Raw genomic sequence first — 24,958 nt, 5'->3', positions numbered from 1 at the left:
TACATCATTTTCACTGATGAATAAATTACATTTTCTATACAGCATTAAAGGTGCCCAATATAATCATAGATGACCTGCACTGATATTTGTTCTTGAATTCTGAGAACACTTTGTTTTATTATTAAGAAGAATAATCTTACAATTATTCAGTCTTCCTGAAAAGCCAACCATAAAAAATCATACCAGCCACTGATGGTACACAGCATCTGAAGTAGTAGTTCTGTACTTTATAGCAAACTCAACTGCACACGTTCTGTAAAAGATGATATCATATGAAACCTCAATCCTCAATACTGGGAATACTGGCAATCATTGCTGTCCCAAGCATTTTCTAGGGGTACCAACTACTCCTCTACACCACGGTGAATGACCCATGACCATGCTTGTGTTTTGCACAGAAGATTAAGACTTTCATGTTGTTAATTACATTATTTTGTATAATGCCATCTACAGTATGCTGCAAATCTGCACGAAAAAATAACATATTGCTTGTGAGAAGCAACTAACAATACCACTTGTATAGCCAGTAAAGCTCACATTCTCAAACAGCATTATATTAGTGTCCCTTTTTCTACATTCTCAAATATATTTTATATGGTAAAGCTTACTGAAATCTAACATTAAATTGAATTAAAATGTCTAGGTTAGGTCACATTGCCAGTGAATGGATATGACATTTATTGTCCACTCCTTTATTAAAGCTATATGTTTAACACTACTGAAAACCACTCTGGAGACAGTATACGTCTCTGATTTATGTCTCTTATTTTATTGACATACAGTACACCACCACCTAATACAGTGTCTGTCTAGTATGTCTGTGGAAATTAGTGTTTATGGGGAAAAAACACTCATTCACAAAACAGCGTTGCAACTTGAGTTCATTATGAGTATGATTTATTCTGATAGTCCACAGACTGCTGTTGTAAGTTCTCAATGAATAAACCGATACTCACTAGACTGTTGTGACGAAGGAGAGACTTGCTTGGCTCAGGACGACTTTCATGATTTATACTGTTCATAATAATGGAAGTGCACTTCAATGTGACGGACATATATTTCACCATTAGGAACTCCTGGTGGTCAGCTCACACCCCATTTATTACCCCATGCCCGTACTGTGTGTCATTAATCATTGTAACACCTCTTCTATAAACTAAGAGGTAAGATGGTTCTTCCAGCTCACAGAAAGCATTCTTAGAAGGAAAGCAACACCTCCCAATTGGTCTTCCTCACAGAAAGTACAGCCATGTGCTGCCAGAAAGGAGACAGGGCAACAAAACCTTTCTGACCTGTAGTATACATAGGACAAGAAAAATGCTGGCAAAGCTGAAATTGTTTGATCTGTTGAGTTTATATCCTTCACTGAACTCAAACCAGAAGTGTTCTGGACCTCAGCAGTATGGCAATAAAGTTTCAAAACACATTCAGAGTGGAAAAAACAAAAATGAAACAAAAGAGCCTACTGTGTTGTTGGCTTCTGCACATTTACAGTACAAACAATATCTTCTGATTCCAAGGTATTACTTAATAATAAATAATACCAAAAAAAGCAAAAAGCAAATCTAAAAAAACTGTCAGTGAAATTTATCATTACTAAAAAAGACCAAGCTGGCACTGCAACATGTCAAATTATTTTGGCAAAATCATTTGACATCCAGCATATCATTTCAACTCAACCAGACAAATAACATATTTTTGTATTTTGTTATTGCTCTTAGTGTTTTTTTTAAAAGGAAGAAGAAAACACTAGCCAGTCAGAAGTGAAGAAGTGAGATCTTTTCCTAACATCCCAAACTCTTGTACCTGCCTTTTGACTATAGGATGTGCCAAGGTTCTATTCATGTGTCGGAGTGCATGCATGCCCATTTCTTGATTATGAGATTAATGTAGCCATATAACAGCTAAATACATTTGCCTACATTCTAATCTAAGTACAAAAAATTGCATTTTCTTTGTCATTCCTCTAAATGACAGCATGATTGCTAATGTTTCATATCTTAGCTACGGTAAATGGGGACCATTATTAATATACTGTAGCATTTAACTTCTTCCAATAAGAATAACAGATTCACATTAGAAGTCAGGGTTTTTTATTCACCCCTACATTTGACACATACTGTATTTTTCAAAGACAAATAATGCTCTTTGCACTTCAGACTCCTAAAGAATTAAATACACTTTAATTCTTGTCTAACTCATTTACTTAATGTCTAAAGAATTATAATCGGTTGATTACACTAATAAGCAGAACCACAATGGGGAAAAAAAATGAAATATTACCACATGGAACAAATAAACTCGGTCACTCTATTACCATGTCAGAAGCAGTTTGATTCTATAATGTGGTAATCGTTTCCTGTTTCCTTCATAATATCATGCCTAAGATAAATGAAAGGACAGGGCAAAAGTGCTCATTCCCCCAGGTGAAACACATTACATGCCTCTAGAGAATCCAGACACTCACTACTTTGCATGTTCTTAAAAAAACAACTTTAAACTAGGAATGCAGACACACAAAGAATTAGACCATTTATTTCATATGCATTTGAAGGCCTCTAATTCTGAAGTAAAAAAAAAATAACTTTGGATCTGAGTCTCAAGTCATAAAAATTTCAAGCCTGTAATTGTCCCCAGGATGACTAATCTTTTTGAACCTTTACTGTATATTACAAGGACAGGAGAATGATTCAGTGTCTCACATTTACAACCCAACATACCTCTGTGGCATTATAGAGGATTTTCATAGAACATGAAGAAAAGGCAGCTTTGAACTACTCACTTTCATTACTATTTTTTTTCTGCTTTAAATTTCAGAATGCTGGTCTCTGAACGAATCAAGACAATGAACTGTGGTATTAGTCTTTCATACCATGTAAACATTTAATGTATAGCAGAACAAACGTCCATTCTAAGCACTTGTTTTTCTTCTCGGCGTATATCTGCGCCTGTGGCTGGAAGATTGCCAGTTCGTATCCCGCAGCCGGCAGAGGAATCATACTCCCTTTGGCCCCTGAGCAAGGCCCTTAACCCCAACTGCTCCAGGGGAGCCATATAAATGGCTGACCCTGCGCTCTGACCCCAAGCTTCTCTCCCTGTCGGTGTGTCTCACGGAGAGCAAGTTGGAGTATGTCAAAAGACAAATTCCTAATACAAGATATTGTATATGGCCATCGAAGTGATCTTTCTCACTCATATGTAGGTCAAAGTTTCAGTGACCCCAAAAGAGTAAAAGGGAAGAAAACTTTGCAGGTCCAAGAAAAATACTGAAGAGGAAAGCCAGCTCAGTGCTCCCTCAGAACTTTTTTTTGGAACCAAACCTGCATATCTGCACTAAAAATCACATGGAGGATCAGCTAACACAAAGTATGAATGTTTTTATGTTAATATAGTAATTCCTTCTACCTTTATAGTACTTCTTCTCATCCAATGGGATACCAAAGCACTTTACATTCAGAATGAGTTTCCAAGACACAATGGCAAAGATGTCTTTTGTAGAGATTATACGGTAACAGGTAATGAAAATGGAAAAGCAATGTCTGGTCCTTTTTCATTCTACATTCATACATATACTCAATTTTGAGGTGAGATGGATCAAACAGGAAGATAATGTGAAAGCTACACAATTCATACATTAAATTCTATGAGCATACCTTAAGAGTAATGCTTAGGTCTCTAAACTTATGCTGTAGCTGGAGGTCTGTGGATTCAAATTTCTGGAGGGATATTGCTGCTGGTCACCTAGCGCATGGTACTTCACTCAGATTGCATGAGTCCAGTATTATGCTGTGTAAATGGAAGACACTTTAGACAAAAGTGTCAACCAAATTAAGATTAACTGAATTTTCACATATACATTTTAAAAAAGTTATGCATGCATCAGAGATGGTATGAAGGTCTCCTTTTCTCCACAGTTTACACATTTTGTCCATTATTACCAATTTTTTGTTAAACTGTAAAACTTCAAGACCCTAAAGAGATGCCAATTAATGTACTGTCAGAGTGCTGCTGTATGCGTACTTGGATTAGCTTCTGACATTGAAGGAAAGCTTATTAGCATTCTTTGGTAATTGTCTCAAGCAAACGAAGTTTAATTATGAATGCAAATGCACTTTGTGCAAGACTGGGCAACATCTTAAATTGGCCTTGTAGAATTAGATTAATCTAAAAAAAGCAATACATCAGCCAGAAATTCCTAATCTATAACCCACTGAAGAAATGTAAACTCAGACACCATCAGTTTAAAGAGCAGAGATTACATTTCTGATTGACTCCTTCAGTGCTGAAGAGATGTGTGATTTTCAATTTTTGTCACAGCTGTCACTTCAACTGTTATTAGTTAATTTTGGACAGATAACAGTTGCAAGTCTGTCCTAAAAGATGAAACCTTCCATTTTGCAAGCAACAATTGGCAAAAGTCATGCTGCATAACAAATTAGTTTTTTTCCCTAATGTAAAAATATCCTACTGACAAACTAACATAAAACATTTATCTCAGAGTGGATAATTATCATTGTAATAATGCTGTATGTATCTGTAATAACAATACTAATAAAAAAACATATAAATGCACCATATACGTTTGTAACTCTTTAATATTACACATGTTTCTGGCTCTCGTACGTGAGGGGCTAACCACCTCATGGTGCATCTTTACTAAAAGTCATGCACATCATATAAAACCACTTAGACCTGTGTTTAAAAACGTTTAAGTTTCTAGTATTAAAAGAAAAGCTCCACTCAACCTTGACAAACAACTAAGGGGAGAAATTGAACAATGTATACCCAAACACAGGATGGGATTTAAGAAAAATGTTTTTGGTCAAAGCTACACTTGGGAGTAGATGATTATAATCACTTTTTACATTGTTCATGAAACTACTGCCAATTTTTCATCCCAATTATAAAGCACCATAGATCTCAACCTGACACTGGCAGAAGCGAAAAATGTTTTATAAGTGAAGATGACCTGCTGCCTGGTAATACTCTATATATCATGAAGAATACATTTATCACGTCACTTTGTGTCCTTTTTGTGATTCTTTCGTGAAAGGAAATTAATGAATGTCCTTCATTTAAGATGGTACTCATAAGCGGTAGTAACAGCATCAGAAATCTATAATGAGATTTGAATTCAGATTTCACCTTGGACTTTAGCGGATGGCACTTTGATCTTGATGGTTTCCTTAAAGTAGGATAAGTGCACAACCAATATAATATTAAATAAATAAGCACGAAAACTGGAGTGAATTTATCTCGCAATGAAAAAAAAAACTGAAATTATAATCTTAAAATCGCATTCAACATGTGAGGCACAGAATAAACTCTGGGAACAACCTCTCATAAAATTCATCAGATGATCAAGAAACTTAAATCCAGTCCTGGTCCTGAAGGTCTTGTGAGTCTGCAGGTTTTTAAGGTCTCTTTAAAGCATAGCGACCGAAGAGCTGGCAGAAGCTGTTGAATTGGACAAGTTAAGCTACTGTAATAACCTGCTGGTTTATCTTATGAGCATATCTGGAATGAAAAACAGTGGACACTGGACATACTGTATACAGGTGTTTTCATTGCTTTCCAAAAGCTGGAGGAAGATGTTTTTTAATGCAAAAGTTGTATATCTGACTACACTTTACACTTAAGTGACACATCTGAAAAGTTCTAAATTCAGCAACTTTTGGAGGAAGTAGGAACAATGTTGTGTTGATGACCATAATGACTCCAGAAATATTTTTAGGTTATGCTATAAGACACAGTAAAGTATTTTTTTAAAATGCATTCAATGGACATGGCAACTCCTAAAGGTTTGAAAGTAAAGAAAGGCATGCAGTTTAGTTTTGTGAACACATTATTATTAATTTTCAGAAACAAAAAATACAAAATATTTCCCACCCCTCAAAATGCCTCTTGATGTAGCATTTTGATTACTATACATTCAAAGGCTCCCAGAAATGAAATGAAAACAACAGAAGCAGACGTATAGGGCATTAAAGATCTGACTGAGTCATGGGTCCGACATTCCCCCACTGTTCTGAACACTCTGTTCCAGCTCCATGAACATGAACAGCACAGATATCATAACAATATCAAATATAATCACCTTTTCAGTCGCTAACGAAAACAGCCACCCAGATGCCATTACAGGGGCTGTGAAAGACGAAGATTGGTATCAGTATCTAAAGGGTGCAGGATGAGAAATGACAAAATATTGGACACTGGAGCACAAACTGGTCTCCAAAAATCATTCACATCCTGACTCTCAGAAATGTGTAAGAAGTGCCTGTAGTGCCTTAAGAACAAACCTGCACAAAGTGAGGGATATAATTCAGGTGGTAATATCAAGCCGATCATGTAAAAATAAAGCTAACCATTTCATAAATTTTCATCCCCAGAGGATGCTGCTCATTTTTAACAGACCTTCCCCCCAAAAACTGACCACAGATGCATGGGCTGACAGTGGTTCTTCAACAGGCTGTAACAGGTTCTTTAATGTCAACAAAGATGTAGCCCTTTAGAAAATCAAAACCTACAATATTATAATGCAACTGTCTGTGCTTTATTTACCTGGAAGCAAATTTCAGTTTGGTTTCTATGTGACCTTAAATTTCTTTAGATGTCTGTCAAATGTACATACTGTACAGTTTGCACCCTCTTGAGGTTATGAGCTCTTTTTTACAAGGACACTTTAATAAGTCTGCTTGTGGTTTATTTGTGAACAGACTACAGACTGTAACTGGGAGTGGTGTAATACTGTAAGGACTCTACATGGGTATTGAAGACCTAAATGACCATTGCTAAATAATACAAACAAGCATTTTTATCCCAAACTCTTTCTGAGCTGTCCTGGACTCTGGTGTCCAGGTAAATTGAAGGTGTACAAAAACTAGTTAGCTTCAAGCTGTGTTCAATCCTTCATTTTGAGATTTTGTTCGGTAAACCAGATACTTCTACTATGCCACCTTAATTTACAGCTTCAGTGGTTTTAGCTTCTCAAGACAAGTGTAAAAATGGAAGTGAAATAAAATTGCTAACAGTATTTAGAGCTGTTTATAGCTTTTATGTGTATATTCCTACGGCAATATGCTATAATTAAAAGCAGTGATCCAGTTGCTGTTTATTGCACATCTCCCTGGCTAAACTACTCAGTGCTGGTGTGAGGGCTCTTGCTGATAGGCTGGCAGGAGGCAGTGGTTCAGCTCCAGGTTACCATGGGAACAGACCACACAACTGCATCAACCTCAGGTTGAAATCTCAGGTAGGAGCTAGAGGCGAGTTACAATAATCACCAGGAAGGAACAAGTAATTTTATTCTTTTATTCACCACACTATTCATAGTTACAACTACTTGTTGATAAACAAGGCCGACCCAGACTTCCTCTTCCTCATTTCATGCGGGCTTCAATTTCATTTTTGTGCAATACTCTTTTGAATCCAACTTCTACAATAATTATACAGGCAAAGACAAAGTTAGATCAATAAGAGTCTTTCTAACTTTAAGTAAAGCCTGACCTTCTTTTCAATCTCTGAAACACGAACTGTCCACCTGTGGAACAGAGGGATGGCATTTGCTCAGTTCATGCCGAGTTCAGCAGACTGATGTTCAGAAGGGAGCAGTGCCATATGGTGAACAGGCACAAGTTCTCCTCCATATAAGTCACTAACTCAGCTAAGCTGACACGGGTAAGACATGGGCTTCCAGTTACCACAAATCTAGCAATGTACAACTTCTAAGCAAGGTGCACTCCAAGGATTCTGTCCATAATGTTTAATAGATTTGTCACTGGTACACTTCTCTAAATTGCTCCACATAAGACTACAAAAACATCTCATGGCCTACAATAATCTAGTTAGTATGTGTTTCTCCAAAACCAATACTTTGCTAATTAAAATAGTGAGCAAAAAACGTGAATAGAATTAGATTTTTCCATTACTCTCTTTGGGATTAAAATGACACAGAGACGAGCAGTATTCTTTCAGCTAATCTCTCCCTCCAAGACAGGGTCATGTTTTACAATACAGAACACTATAAACAGTGAGGTACAAGTCTAAACTTTGACACAATATAGCTTAACAGTATGAAACAGCAGCTATTGAAGAATAAAGCTGTTTAGCCTTGAACTGATATGGTTCCAGATTTTGATGTACTTAATCCTTCTTTGTACTGCACTGCCATAGCATCAAAAGATTTAAAGACCAGGAACCCACAAATATTAAGAACTGAAGCTAACACCAAATACATTTCAGAACTTACAGAAGCCCAGCTGCAGCAGCAGGGCAAAATAACCCTTAAATGGAAATAGAAAATACAACATAAAATGCATACCGGAAACAATTTCTCACCTCCCTAATAGCAACATTTATAAAAAAATGAATTTGAGCAAAAGTATTAAAAGTCTTAAAACAGTAAAGAAAAATATCTTATATCCCAAAATCACAGTAATGAAATTCTACTCAATGCTTTTTCTTCATGCGTTTAATGAGATCAACTAAAGACCGACCTTTTGCGTGTATTCCCAAATGAAAGGCTTTTTGATTACTTAGGACTGTACTCCTATCCAAAAAGTAAAATAGCACATAAACTTTTCTTTTTTTCTTCTTAAACAGACTGCATATTTCCTGTGATATTTTAACATTCTGGAACCAGTATTTTACAACTCTGGTGCTGAGATTGTAGTGTACAGTTTTTTCAGTGTCACTCTGAACATTCTTTAAGGAAATCACATTTTGGAAAGCTGTATAATGATACTCTAATGGTGACGCACTGTCAGAATTCACAATAAACTAATTTAATTTATAAGGTAACCTGGAGCTCAACACTGCAGCAGAGATTAAAGCTTTGCAAGGCTTGCAAAGTAACCCTTATTAGCACTTTCTCCCTCTTTGTAAGATCAATGATGGCACATGACTATAAAAACTAAAATGAACTCTTCCCTTGTCAGCTTGGTTCATAAGCACATACATAAGCTAAGCATGATGAGTGTGTGACCAAAAAGCAAACAGAATCAAAAGCAAGGAGATATCTATAATTCCCAAAATACTGTATTGCCATCATAAAAGCCAAAATTCCCAAAATGTTTGGGTTTGTTTAGAATGTGAACTTTGAAATGGTCCGCAATATAAAGGTAGAAGTCCAAGCAGATTGTTTTTTTTTTGCTTAGAATACCCTTTTAAAAAGGAAAAAAGCCTCCCATAAGAAAGACTTAGATAAAAATCCAATAGCGGTCCAAACAAACAAAAAGCAGCTGTTGAAGGGATGACTCGGATTACACAGGACTCCTGCTGACCGTGCAAGCCCCAGAGTAGAAGCATCTTTCCTGGCCACCAAGTTGCGACAAAAACCCTGCAAGAACAGTAGCGCAATGTGTTGTTAATAAATTCAACAGAGTTAAAACTGTTGACTTCATCATCTTTTACACGGGAGCTGCCATCAAAAATGCCCTTGCAGATGCGGGTTAGGCTGGTTTGCAGACTTGAGTATTATGGTTACATATTGATTCCAGTTTTGAAAGCCGTTTCAAACTCTTCGTAATGTGAACCGCATTTTGTGAAACTGGCAGTAACACATGGAAAATGTGGTGCTGTTGTTGAAGGGAACATAATTCAGTTAGCAGAAATGTCCATTACAAATTCCTCAGGATTGTGGTGAAGATGAAAAACCATAAGAGAGCTAAAGATGGCAGTTCACTATGCCAAATTTCAGATCTAATGGAGGGAGGGAAAGTTCGATCCATTTAATTGCATCCTCCTCTCATTTTCTGTTCTCCCTTGGCAGCAATGGTATGCTTGCAATTTGGAAGGCACAAGATAAAAACAATGGAGGCCTTGGCACAAATTAAAACCATAATTAAAACCCACCTGTTCAGGACTCATATTACCAGGATTATTCTGCATGAAATATTGGTCACTGTGAAAAATGTACCGCTTTCTCCAAACCATAAAAGAACTCCAGCAATACCACTACCATTTTATAAAAAAGCTGCCCTGATCTGCACTGAGAATTATCAGAGTACATAAATAACATAATGCACCTTCAAGAGCTTTTAACAGAATGTGGATAATTTTTACCAAATGTCACCAGTTACCAACTGCATCTTGCTTAGAGGCCCACAGTTACCTTAGACATATTAGGCGTTTACAGGTAGGGTGATAGCATACTTTAGGATCAGTGAAATTTTAAATGTGAGTGACTTGGAAGATGTTGCATTACCAAAAACACAATGAAAATTAAGGAATTTTGTTTAAAAAAGGATAAGTCTGTAATGATGGTTTCAGAGGTGGAAGAACTTAAATGGTATTTCACCGGCAGTGGAAATGAATTTGTGAAGTACAAAACCAGAAACTGAAACTTTCTTTAAGCACACCTCAGCAGGAACAGCATACAGTGGATATAAAAAGTCTACACACCCTTATTGAAATTGCAGGTTTTTGTACTGTAAAGCCAGAAATCAAGAAAAATCATGTCAGATATTTTTCCCATCTTTAATGTGACCTTGCAACCAACAAATTTCAGGAATAATAATTGAAATTAAAAAAACCTACAACACCCTGGTTGCATAAGTGTGCACTCCCTCCCCAACTAATACTTTGTGGAAGCACCTTTTGCATTTATTACAGCAGTAAGTCTTTGTGAATAAGTCTCTATCAACTTTGTACACCTGAACTTTGCAATTTTATCCCACTCTTCCTTGCAAAAAAGTTCCAGCTCCTTCATATTGCCAGGGGATCTCCTGTGCACAGCCCTCTTTAGGTCTTTCCACAGGTTTTCTATAGGATTGAGGTCTGGGCTCTGACTGGGCCATTCCAAGACTTTGATCTTACTTTTCTGAAGCCATTCCTTGGTTGACTTGGATGTGTGCTTTGGGTCGTCATCATGCTGGAAGTGTAAATTCCTCTTCAGCTTCAGCTTCCTGACAGAGGCCAGCAGGTGTTGTGCCAAAATATCTTGATACGTAGACAGGCTTGGATGTTCTTCTTTTGTGAGAAATAGCTTCTGTCTTGCCACCCTACCCTATAGCCCAGACATGTGCAGAATACGGGAGGTTGCTGTCACATCCAAGGAGTGACCAGTACCTGCCAGAAATTCCTGCAGCTTCTTTAATGTTGCTGTAGGCTTCTTGGTAGCCTCCCTGATAACATTTCTCCTTGTCCTGTCTTCAGCTTTGGAGGGTTGTCCTGATCTTGGCAATGTCCCTGTGGTGCCACATTTTCTCCACTTATTGATGATAGTCTTCACAGTGCTCCATGGTACATCCAATGCCTTTGATATTCTTTTATACCCCTCTCCTGATCAGTACCTTTCAACAATAAGATCCGTAGATGTTTTGTCAGCTCCTTGCGGACCATGGCTATCCCAGTAGGATGCAACCACAAAAGTTTCAAGGAAATCCTACAGGAACAGCTGATTTTTATTTGAGGTTAATCAGAATCACTTTCATTGATGGCAGGTGTATGTTACTTACCTTTGGGCATGATTTTGAATGTGATTGGTTATCTCTGAACACAGCTACAGCCCCCATTATAAAAGTATGTGCACACTTACGCAACCAGGGTAACCAGGGATCAGGTTTTTTAATTTCAATTATTTTTTCTAATAATTATCTATTTGTTTTTCTCTTGAATTTTGTTGGTTGCAAGGTCACATTAAAAATGGAAAAATGTCTGACATGATTTATCTTGATTTCTGGCTTTACATCACAAAAACCTGCAATTTCAATAAGGGTGTGTAGACTTTTTATATGACTTTTTATATCCACTTTTTTTTTTAATATTGATGAAACCTGACAGGTCTTCAATTTAACATGGTGCTTCAACCAAGACTGGTAACAAGCATCATTTGCTTGTATTCTTATTACACTAAAAATCACATATGTACAAAACTTCAAATACAAATATATTTTTTTCACTCCTTCTTTTAATAAGCACTAGAAAAAAATATTAGAGTGCTTTGATCTTATTCGTCTCCTAGGAATTGATGCAGACCAATTTTTAAACCTTTTTTTCCTTTGCTGTAAATCAAGAGAAAGCAACAGTACTGTGACACTGATGGACGGGACTCATCAGAACCAACAATAAAATGAAGTCTGGGAAACAAAACGATTGATGAAAAAGACACTAAGCTGTAAACAACCTGAAAAGAATCATGATTCCAAAAAGGGCAGTCAAATGTTTTAACTCCATTTACCTCACCTTACTGTAGATTTCAATTGTGATAAGTGACTGGGAAACTGGTATTTCAATTGGCAAGCAGGTTGAAGATCATGAATTCCATTTGGAGGCTACAGAATAAATTTTCAGCTCATAAGACATACTCATTTTTGGTCAGTGGTTTTCGCGAACTTGTATCAGGTCAAAAAAACGATTGCTTGAGTTTTGTCATGACATCAATTCATATAAAACAAAAAAATGGCACCTTTTCTAAAACTTGGCGTTAAGCAATGGATTGATTCTACGTAAAATATCTGAAAAAGAGTGCCCTCACCCAAGAACAGGGCAACTGTTTGTGAAAGGGACCATGTAGAAAAGCCAATCAATCAAACCTGTCAATTGTTTATGACCACACACAAAGCTCTGTTCTGAAATGGTTTATTAGTCCAAATCAAATGCAAATATGTTTTTAATTAACAGAAATAATGCTAATTTTTACTTGATCACATAATTGGAGAAACCTGAGAGGAAGTACTCATAGCAATCAAATTTAATTGAAGCAGGTATCTTCTGATTAAAGTGATGAAGTATCCCCAAAAATCGGCCTCTTGAAATTCAAGCTCCAATTGAATAATTGAATAATCAGTTCATGCTGCTTTAGAATGAACCTCATCAGCATGTGTTGTTCAGATACTGGTGGGAAAGCAATAAGAATCTTAATTTGGTGGGTCATCTCTTTCTAGAACTACAATACATTAACTTGGTGCACTTCACTAAAAGCTGCAAGCCCAGTGGAGCCTTCATAACTGAACAACGGTAAAAACCTATTTGAGAATGTAAGAACTACTGATATTCAACAACACCCTACCCTATGTTCATAAAACAATTCTAATGTATTCAAAACGCACGAGAAAGCAATGAGATTTCTATAATTAATACACCAACAAAGCACTTTCTTTCATGCCAAACCCACAGGTCTGAAAGCACCTTAAATGTACCTCCATTTTCTAAGACAAGCTCACATCCAGATCTCTCCATCGGTAGTAATTAGAACTTGTTCTGCAGAGGTATTGAAGGTTATTAGAAGACACACTGACATAAATGAGAAGTCATTGTTCAGATTCAATTAAACTAAATTGCAAGCAAAAAAATAATGCTATTCTCTGTTAAAGTTATACTATATCTAAAAGCAAAGTGGTATGGCCAAATCTTTGGCAAAATTATTTAGTTCTTTGATAATTAGCTTGCTTTTGCCAACATACAGCACTGTGACAGATTAGATAGCACAGCACAAAATGTCTATGCTATACTGGACAATTAGTAGCAAACAAAATACTTAGACAAGGACTGGTTTCTATTTTAGGAAACATTTATCCATACATTATCTGAAAGTTGCCTGTTGTGGTGACAATCACAGGAACATGGAGCCTATCCACTAAGCACAGGGAGCAAGGCAGGGCTGAGAGTACTCACCCATAATAGAACAACAATAATTGACAAGCCAAAAAGAAGGGACACCGTAGAACAGACAATGCAGCCTAACTACTGCAGCCTAGCTTGGTGTACTTTGAGTAAACCAGAGCACCCACAGAGAAAACACACAGGCACAATTAGCAAAACCCACATATAACGCACCCAAATTCAGAATCAAACCCCAAGCTAATCACCAAGTTACCTTGCCACATTGTTTTAGGGAACAATGAAAGCTACTAATGAAAGAAATAAAAGAAGTTTAATAAAATAATTAAGCAAAAAAGTCTTAAGTCAACAGGAAAGTCTGGCATTCTAAAACTGTATGCTTTAATTTTTCCACAGTTACAAACCAAAACGAGTAATTGGAGAGTTTAAGCACACCAGGCCTCTCTCTGTGGTAAGCTCTGGTACCGCAACCTATTTGCATCATGCTTTGATTTCCAACTTAATTACAATGTATTTATAGAGTCAGTTAAACTGTAGTATAAAAAATGAAAAAAAGGAAATTATGTTGTGTACAAGATTTAAGTAATTAAAAACATAATTTGTTTCAGGACATTTTGGACAAAAGTCTTTCTATGGTGGTTTTCAAACAAAAAGAATTAAAAACAGACTCAAATTTAGTTTCAGACCAGTCTTATTTAAGACAATCTGTGTGTTACAGTAATCACTACAGCTATAGTATTAACATACTGTAAATCACAATGCAAGCTGCAATAGTTCAGGATTATAAGCAACAGCTCAGAGTGAGGTAGCATGGTGCAGAGTAGACGGACTATAAATTACCAATCTGACCTGTACTGATGCTTGAGAAAAGCTGTTTTTACTCATACTAGACAGACTGTGCAGCTCATACCCTCCAAAAACTACCAGCACGCACATTAGTGGATAATACATTTGAACGAACCCTAGATTAAATTTCAGTGTCCCAGGTCAATTACATGTTCTGTCCAGTTAGCACAAGGAGTGGAACATAAACCATAAATCACTCATTATCCCTGCTGCGTTACACAACTGGAAACACCAGTTTTAATTTTATCTTGAAAGCTTTTTTTTGTTTTTGGTGGGGTTACATATGTCGACAGAAATATTGCAACACCACTGAACCTGGAGCATCACCAATCAACGCATAAAAACAGCCCCCCATCAGCATACAGGATTACTTTAATGCAAAACATAACTAAAACCAGAGGATCACTTACAGTACACGGAAATAATATCCCAGGGAATAGTCAACATGCATACAGAAAATGGAGCTGTTGCTTAACTTGTTAGATTTCTTTGAACAGGCAACAACAGCAATGAATACACACAGAGCATTTGATATGGTATATTTGTGTTTTCGGAAGGCTTTCACTAGACTGAAAGCTAATCTTTTATGAGGAATTCCCTAATTGCAGAAAGAAGGCATTCAGGGAAATGTGAGTGGCTGAATTGAGTATTCAAATTGAAAACAGAGTACAGAGAAGTACTGAATACTCTAATTGGGTTGATATAATTAAGGGAGTACTAGAGGGATCTGTATTAGAACCACTGCTCTTCTTTTATATTTTAAGTGATCTAGATTTTGTAGTAAGCAAACTAGTAAAAGTGTGCAGATGATCCCAAATTAGAAGGATTAGAGAAACACTGCAGAAGCATCAAATAAAATTCAGAAGGATATACTGTAGATTAAAAACAATACTGGGCAAACACCTCGCAGATACAGATGAGTACAGTTTACCGCATGCAGGTAGAAAAAAACAAACTGGGCATCCTGTGGTTTAGAAGGCAAGGCACAAGTAATCCAAATATGTATTTGGCTGCAAGAAAGGACACAAGTTATATGTCCTTCCATATCTAACCCCTTACCTTGTACCCACAAAAAAAAAACTATCTAGAGCTTTTGTTAGGAAATCCAGTCTCAACACCAGAGCAAAAGCCAGATGGGCATCATCCTTGATAAACACCTAAAGTATAGAGGTCTCTGTGCAAGTTTAATGTAAGGTCATTCTTCCTGAAGGCATTATGACATTTTCCACTGGCCAAGGCAAAGTGCACATTAAGCCACTGCAATATTAATATTATTTAATAATTGAGAGCAGTGTCTCTTGGTGATAACCTGCTTCATGAGCCTTCTGCACTAAGGACATTAAGATATGCAAAGGCCAGTCCTTCGTACCGATTTCATACTAATCCAGTATAAGAAAACACAGTGTACCAGACAAACGCTTAACATGTCATTTTTATTAAAATCTTCTACAGGTAGATTTATGGAAATAGAGAAAGGTGTCTTTAAGTCTCCTTCTCAGTCTAAACACAAAAAGTATAGGAATAAGAATACTCAACTTTGAAAGACAGAATAGATAAGAGGGATGGCTAGGCTGGCAGATCTGATCCATGTTCACATGTCAGTGTGGTCTATTATTTGGTGACTAATACAGTGGAGTGATACAGCACCTTAACATTCTTGGTGTTGACAAGATTTCAATGGCACAATCCAACACAAAAAGACTTGCATATACAGTAAACTACCGAAACCCTGGGACCTGAAAGCATGAGCACTTCTTGTTCCTTAGCAACAGCAAATGTAGTACTGTACATGGCTGGTAAGAAAAATGTAGCTTTGAAGAGCAGAAACACATACTGTAGTACAGTTTTTCTGGTGGGACTGACATCTCTCTTTCATCATGTGCAGGACACTAATCAATAACATTCGATAAATGAACCGTGAAATGCAATGTTGAAGAAAAATCTGCTGTTAAAAAGAGAAAGGTTGAAGTGCAGTGTGCAATTATTGAAAACTTATGTTGTACACAAGGTTTAAACAAATTAAAGAAATGTTTCAGGGTATTTTGGACATAAAAACCTCCTCCAGTTGCTGAAAAAAAATGTCACCCCATCACCTGAGATTTACACACTTTACATCACTACAATTCATACGAATTCATTTAGAAAAATATGAGTTTTATCCTTTTCTCAAATGTCTTTAATAGAGTTTACATTTGAAAAGAATATTTAAATAAGAAGAATAAAGGTTCCTGTATGTTTCAATCAGTAAAAAAAAAAACACTTGTATTGAGTACAGCCATTGTATTAATATAATTTATCAATAGCCAGCCACAACCAGGATTCCACAAGTAGAGGCACACAACTCACTGAGCAACAGCAGGATTGAGTAAGCTTTCACTCGCCAAAGTAGCCAATGTTTTTCCGTGCAGAAGGAACCCCTATGATGCACTGCTTGCATCTGCCTTCTGGTTCTGTTGCCAGTCAGACATTATCAGTCTTCCAGCAGTGCTGCAGAACTCACAGTTAAAATATGGCAGAAGACTTTATCAGTGTTTTTTTTTTCCAGGGGAAGTTATGGACAGTCCCCATGCCATGCCTGCTGTGAGAGAGTTACAACAGAAAACCAATCTGATTGACATCTGGTGATTCCAAATTCAAAATACGGAATAATACTTGAAATTTGAATAGTCTGCCAAATCTAAAAGTAATAGACAATAACAAAGCTTTGTCAATAAAACCATCAGGCTGCATATTCTTGAATCAATTAGCTGCAAACTACCAAATAGGTTAGATTGGCCAATTGGCCTCATCTCATTTTTAATGGCTTTTTGTTAAATATTTACAAGACTAATCGAGGCTTAACAGCTTATATCCATTCCTTAAGAATTACAATGACATGAATGACTCTACAAAAGCAGCCCTGTTGGCCTGTGCACAAATTTACACCAACAACACAATGCTCTCACAAGTCATAGCTACCAAAATTGCTACAAAAAGAATTTCGGCAACAAAGCATACATACTTCTACAAAAATGTGAAATAGGATTTGCTACTTCTATCCACCATATTAACTGAATGTCAGTAAAAGACTGATGTTATCTGTCAAGTAATGCTGAACATTAACCCTATTGCTTAAAAAAACTATCATTTGGGATCCTATTTTCAATTTCAGATATTCAATTCAATTACATTAACCAAGTGAAATGCACATGCATCTGTGAAAAAGTATTAAAATACTTTATCATAGCCATTTGACATTTGAGAAGTCTTATGTCTGTCATTAATAATTGATCTTAATGACTACTTAATGAAAGTAATCTTTCCACAGGATCAGAATCATAATAATATGCCATTGTAGAAAGACTGCATTTCCACACTCCTTGACACACTTCTTGCAACTTTTGACCTGTGATAAAAATGAAACTTCATTAATATCCATTGGAGTTGCCATGGCAGGTTTTTTGCTAAATTTAATTAGAAATAAAATACATTCACATTGCAGTATGTAGTGTGATTTTGGCACACATACACAAGAAAGCTGCTCATACCAATTAAAGAACAATCACATTTAAATAAGTAACCTAAGCTCCAAACCTTGAGTATTTAATTTTCATCCAAGGCATGATTACATAATGATCAAACAATTTCTCTCCCATTTGTTCTACCTTTGTTAAAACCTGTTATGTAACCATTTTAATCAAGGCAACACAAATTGCTCAATCCGTTTTCATTTAAACACTTTGCTGATTTAAAAAAAACTTGTTACCCCCATATACTATTCTACTATAGGCATTCTATTGTTTTTTTTAAAAAAAACATTACACTATGCAGAACTATAACATCATATTGGCATTTTCAACACAGGATACACCAGCTTAAAACTGGCACTGCATTTGATCATGACCCCACAGTATGGAATATTCAGCTCCTGCAAATTGAAAAAACAGCATCCAGCAATTGAGTCCACCTATACCACAGGATTACAAACAGTTTTGTAGACTTCATATTGTCTGACTGAGAAGGGTCTGCTCCATTCTGACCTTCTGAATATTAAAACCAAAGTACTGTACAAAACAAAACAAACAGCAGCCTATTTGGCCTTAACATCCTGTGTTTCTCCTTTTGCACACATCTCTCTCATTCACCTTATAATACATTGAGTTTTGATTTAAAGGTACAGACTGTCATATTGCACATCCTCTGTGAGCCTCTTAGGTTTGTTTACCTGGGCAGCACAATAGCACTGGATAACATATTTTTGCATATTTCTTAATGCATAACACTTGAAAAAAAAGAAATTCTGTGCATACATAAGTAGATTATATAGGTGATAAATTTGGATCAATGTTTTATACATAATGAACAAACAACTGTATTAATAATTCACTAAGCATTAGCATTTAAACGGTAAGACTTTAGTCTTGTTAAAGATTCATGCAGCTTTAATGCAATGGAAGAAATATTTTTTAAGACTGTGGTTTTACCAGATCACATATCATTTTTTTACCTCAAGACATTTCCCCATTTCTGTTTGTTGTGTACTACTGATCTATGTAACAGATGCTACAGATAAGGCTTTGTGAATAAATGGCTAGACACAGAGGTAGCACATTAAGAGAAAAAATCCTCTGTATTTCAAAGCTTTCAAAGAACATGCCAAAACCCCTGCGGTGTATTTTATATTAATGTTGTCCATTACAATATTCTAAATGCATAACAGTACCATACCATCAATGATCACTTCAATGTTAACCCCTTTTTGTGGACTCCTTTTCCCAAGTCTGCTGTAGTTTTTAGATCTGCAGCTCTAAATGTCAGTTGTGAACATTCTTCTTGTACTGCAGAATGCCCTGTTTTGCTCCTGCTCTGGTTTTATGCTGACTGCACAGAAGGAGAGAACAAGGGCTGAGGGTTGAAAGGTGACGGTGTCACAAATCTAGCACAGTACAACAAGCAGGATTAAATCAAAGACTGGGCAGTCTGGAGGCAGTCTGCAGCCAGAAAGAAGCTGCAAGAGAAAAATTTGTGAGAGTGGGGCCATGTTTAAAGCAGAGCATTAAACCTTCACCACAACCACTAACCCCCCCCCACCAAAACAAAAACCATCAAAATGAGTCTGCAAGATAGAATAAGGAGCCAAAACCACTACACAAAACACTTGTGTACAGTAGCACACCAAGCATAAACCGCCATAGGTAAAAAAAAGAGCTGCTAACTATAAACCTTCACCTCTGATCCAAAATTAATGTTTGAGTTCATCTTTTAAAGATGATTTTCTCTATATATTTAGGTAAGTGCAATACATTAAAGTTCCATTCTGAACAGTAGCATGTGCAATACAGTATGTAACACTAGTAAAACAATCTTCAATCTCAGTATTTGTTAATTTTTTACCCTTTCAGAGTTATTTACCAAACTACTGTACTAAGTAATTTATTTCCAGTGTGCATAAACCATCAGGCAAAAAATAAATCCTATACAGTACATTGAACGGACAGAAAATTATTTTAAACTGACAAAAGGACACATGAGATTAAAACCAAATGTTTAGAAGTACTAGAAAAGTGCGATAGCTGACAGGGTTAAATATATATATCCTGTTGAAACAATAAGTTAAAGCTTACACACAAAGTGAAACAACAACATTACTGTAGTTTCACTGTTTGTGAAAAACTCAAAAATAAGGTTTGGCTGATTTGTCTCTGGAACACACAAGACCGTAAAATGATTGACAGTTATACTACAGCATTCTAGCACAATTACATTTTATAGGCCACAGAAACTGAATACATCATTTAGTTGTGATGACTAACGTCAAATCACTTTAAGGAAAATATGACATGAATGTTTACTTACTGCAGTTTACTTAAATACACAATGCCTGCAGGTTGAGCTCAAAATGGTAACATGGATAAGATACATTCTTAACAAGAAACCCCATTATTTGCACATAAAAGCTGTATATCTAAATACATACATTGTGTTCTGGAAAGATTATAAAGTTGTGCATTCTTGAGGTGTTGTGTTCTGGAAAGAATGGATTGCTTATACTATCTAGTTGAAGTGCACTGAATTAGGAAACAAACGACTGGTTCCCAAATCACATGTGAAGAGCGTTTTTCTTCATTTGATTCATATGATTCATTATCATAAAGTTTTCAGAATTTCTAATATATAGCTACCTATAAAAAGAATCATTGTTCTGATAATAAACAGTGATTTTTTTCAATGAAAGAGCTCGATTTTCCTTTTAACATTCAGTTGTTGGAAAAGAACATCCTCAAAAAAATGCCTTGTCAGTAGCATCATCTTTTTAAAAGATATTCAGATTTTACAAGACACCACTGTGAATTTTATTTCAGAGTTGTACAATGTCAGCTTGATTTGCACTATTATGCTGTACTACATGAAATCCACAGTATACCCCGCAGCACAAACAAAATGTTTGGATTGTAATTAAGATGCACCAAACATAACATTGCATATTTTTGTGGTTCACATTGATTAAGTTACTAAAGCTTATTAATGGTCTATTACGCTTGATAGACTACTATGTACATATATCCTTTGGGCATGTGTGTATCCATGGTGTTGATCAAGAGATTTGTAACAACTGAACTGCTTTGCTGCAGCTAAAACATGTATTATATGTAGTTACTACTTGCATACCGTAATACTTATCCAGAGTCTTGACAGAGTACAGCATGCTCCTTTCTACAGCTATGGAGAATATACACATTCCATCATTGCATTAGACAGCAGCAAGACCTATGTTTTGAAAATGGTCTTCAAGCACTTCAAATATTGATCACACAACACGTACAAAATGGCAACATTTCCACAGGTACAGGCACTTGTTTCTTCTTAGCCTCCTAAGGGTTATCAACCATTTTCAAAGCTTATGACCCTTATTAGGTACAAAGTACTAAAAATGCATCAGAAATAATTTTGATGGCTATATTTGTCAAAACATACTTTGCCTAGTAGCATTGTCAAGTCATCTGAAAAACAACCCCTACTGATCTACCTTCCAAGCCATTTGGCCCTTCCTTACTAATTTACTACTGATGTTTAATAGGAGAGAAATCCAATATTAACCTCAAAGTGGAAAAGAGAAACACATTGAGAGTACTTCAAGGCCTTTAAATTACACCACATAAGAGATATGTTCAGGTAATAAAGCCAGCAGATGCATCTGCCCTTTCCACTCAAAAAGATGTGAGGGCGTCAGTAATTGTTTAACACTGCCTGGACCCTTACAGTTACTGTATTGCACAGCTGAGAGTGGATTCATTAGACAAGGTTGTTGTCTCCCTCCACCCAGCTTCAGAAAATAATTCTGTGGTTAAGCAGATGCACAAAAGCTAATACATTTACATGACTAACTCGAGTGCTGACATACTAGAGGCCACTCCTGATCCAAGTATATATTAACACTTTTAAAACTTTAACAGAGAATCTTTAAAAAAAATACAGTACTACAGTTCGAAATGTGATTGCATCCAAAATAGGAATGATTTAAACTTAATAACCAGAAACGGAAATAAAAATATTCCTGGATACTACGTACATAAAAGCCGCTTTATAAAAAATCTTTTATTTAACGTTTCAAATTGCGAAGAAGACAAACTTGTGAACTGTCTAATCTACACAGTGTATTCTGTAAACGCAGTGCAAAGAAGCATACGCATTAAATACAGAAATATACGGACTTGGCGAGAACTTGAACTGAAACACAATGAATGGGTTAGTGTAGTATCTGTTTCCGGAATTCTCTTTAAAATGTGATGACTATACCAATTCCTTTTTCCTGCGTTAAAAATTCTTACTGCGACGCATTTTGAACCGAGAGGATTCTGGTGTGCTGCCTTACGCAAAGTACTGTTGCAACTGTAGATGTATCCAATATTACTGCAACTAATGTAGCGTTGCTCTGCAGTGAAAAAAGAGCGGATTCGCGTTTTTAGAGATTGCACCCTATGAGTAAAATAACTTTTGTGATATGCACTGCCATTGTTACCGTTTAAACCATTTTCTGGAACAATCAGTAAACGCTATTTTTGTTTTTACAATTTACATATTTTGCATTTTGCAATGTTTCACGTATAGACAAAACCGCGTAAATGTTACACCCCTCTAATGGTGAACTATTCTGTGCAAACTACTAGTGCAACTGAAATTGTGAGATCATAGTAAGAACGGTCTCTTCAGTTTCAACATGAACCTACAGAAAGGACACACTCCCGCTTGGGCAGCTTTTGACAAAGTCAAATCACGCCGCTGTGTTAGTACATGGAGTTGGACAATACTGCCCAGCTGCCATTGTGATGAAACTGGCGAGCGACAATTTCCACTGAATATCACCAGCAGTTATTAATGATATTAAACCAAATTATCCACACTTACCCTCAATGGATATTACGTGTTCCCGAATCTGGTTCTGCAGGGCCAGGTCATCGATACGCTCGATCAGGTCGTAAATGGCGTAAATGTTCGGGTGGACTGACTCGAACCTCTGGATTTCAGCTCTGATGGCAGCCGAGTTGGACAGCACGAACTGAGAGCCTGGTGGGCCGGACTGGGAAGACTGTCCGGATACAGTTCCTGAACCGAACTGAGCCGCCGCCGAGCCTGAGGACGGTCCCGATCCGAACTGTGATGGTATAGATGGAGGCACTGGAACCGGCACTGGAGCAGGGACGGTACCAGGAGTGGGCATCGCCGGCTGAGCCTGCTGAGAGATACCAGACACCGAAACCGATACCGGGACAGAAGATTGGAAATTCATCGTAGTGGGAAGAGATGTAAACAATGCAAGACTGGTCGAGATTAATTCAAAAGAAGTCCGTAAGATTCAGGGAGCCGGAGACTTAAAAAGCAGGAGAATTTTAATGCAGTAATTCTGAATGTTTCCTTCTAGAACAATAAGCGATTCTTGCTCATATTATTAAAACTTGGTAGCGGTTCATTTTCCTTCTTTCTTTTTCGCCGGGTCCTGCGCTTTTATCAATGATAGCTACAGTATCTGTTAGCTGCACGCTTCTTGTGCGTGCCACGCGTTTCTCTTTGAATTTACTTTTTATATATTAAAGTCGTTCTCCTTGGTTGCTCTGTCAGCTGTAGACAATGAAATAATGCAATGCAAAGCACCCAGCTCTAGTGACTAGCTCTGTTGCCGCTGCGCTAAAATAAACTCGCCACCGAATCCGCCTCGAGTCCAAGTGGTCCCAGCCCACCCTCCTCCTCCGCACGCTGTGGCGTCACCACGCACGTAATAGTGCTTGAGGTGCTTATTGAGGAGGTTAACATGATGGGGAAGCTTAAGCGGAGACAGGCTAAAGCGAACCTGCACGGAATTTTAATACCTGTGTATTATGTAACATAATAATTTGGAAGAAGATAAAATGACAATATCCTAGAAAAAATGAACTGTCTAGGGAATAGAAACAAAGGGAGTCAGAGGAGTTCAGAGTGTATCAATTTCCAACTTTAAAGGCATTTGGGTAGGTAGCAGTGCTGCATGATTTAACAAATTCTTCTTCTAGGCAATTACTCAAAAAAGAAAACAATAGAACATCAAGAGGTGTGTGCACATTGTGTACAGAAGCTGTACGACTTTATTACAATAAAACCCAGACTCCTTCAGAATAAAAGCTGACTTGGTACAGTTAAAAGGACTAACCTCTACCCCTGCCTTTCATAAACACGTTTTGTGATGATTGAATTTTTTTATTGTGTGCATGTATTCATGGGCATAGATGAGTGAAGGTCAAAGCCTGTGGCATGCTCACATGTCCCGATACTCTTTTCAAACAAAAACAGCATTCAACACAAGAAGATCAGAAATTTGACATATTGTAGCTGTGAAATGTGCTTAACCAATACTCCTTAAACAAGGCTCACAACTTAAGTACCCACGAACACTTGTTTTTTTTTTGTCAAGTGATGCTCAATTGCTTACCCAAAAGGTTCTTATGAGAAGCTACTGTATGTTATTTTAAAACTAGTACCCCCCAGCAACAATAATCTAGCTTTTCACATACATTTTAGCATTTGATGGTCAAAATATTCAGGTGTGACCCTCATCAAGACAATAATTCACATTCATGTGTTGAGAGTAAAAAGTTAATTTTATATAATTTGAACTTGAATTTGAATTTGAGATCTTCAGGCATACAATGTTAGGGTTCCAAAAGATGTTCTAAAGTGTTCTAAAAGATGGGTGACCTCTAGAACTACATCAACAGTGAACCCCATGAGACAGTGTGAAAAAGTATAATTAATTTCTTTTAATTTATGTACAGTTTTTTCATCCCAAACCACTATACATACAGTATACAAAGGGACCCACTTCATCCTTCACTGAAGTGCAGCATCCACCTGGTTACCATTATACTGCCGCCTCACTACACAGCACATCAGGTAGAGCACTGAATAGTTACTTAACTGGTTGAATGAAGGGGTGACTTTAGGAAGGTCAGATTGTACAAGCCCTTTCTGTAATATAAACCATGACATTGAGGTCAGAATCACTGCTCTTCTCGATAAGCGCCATAGGATCATTAAGTGTTAA

General features: G+C 36.8%; 1 protein-coding gene across 1 annotated transcript in view; it reads right to left on the bottom strand.

Moving 5' to 3' along the window:
* The window catches only part of agap3 (ArfGAP with GTPase domain, ankyrin repeat and PH domain 3), a 264,585-nt gene extending 241,010 nt beyond the window's left edge, over positions 1-23,575 (bottom strand). Inside the window, exon 1 of the mRNA XM_088918672.1 lies at positions 22,792-23,575. Within this exon, the coding sequence (XP_088774798.1) occupies positions 22,792-23,173 (382 nt within the window). The 5' untranslated portion in view covers positions 23,174-23,575. The remainder of the gene's footprint in view (positions 1-22,791) is intronic.
* Positions 23,576-24,958: the final 1,383 nt, after the last annotated feature.

Source organism: Atractosteus spatula, chromosome 6 (assembly GCF_055471065.1).
Source record: "Atractosteus spatula isolate fAtrSpa1 chromosome 6, fAtrSpa1.hap1, whole genome shotgun sequence".
In the NCBI taxonomy this organism is placed as follows: domain Eukaryota; kingdom Metazoa; phylum Chordata; class Actinopteri; order Semionotiformes; family Lepisosteidae; genus Atractosteus; species Atractosteus spatula.
This window is presented reverse-complemented; position numbering and strand designations above follow the sequence as displayed.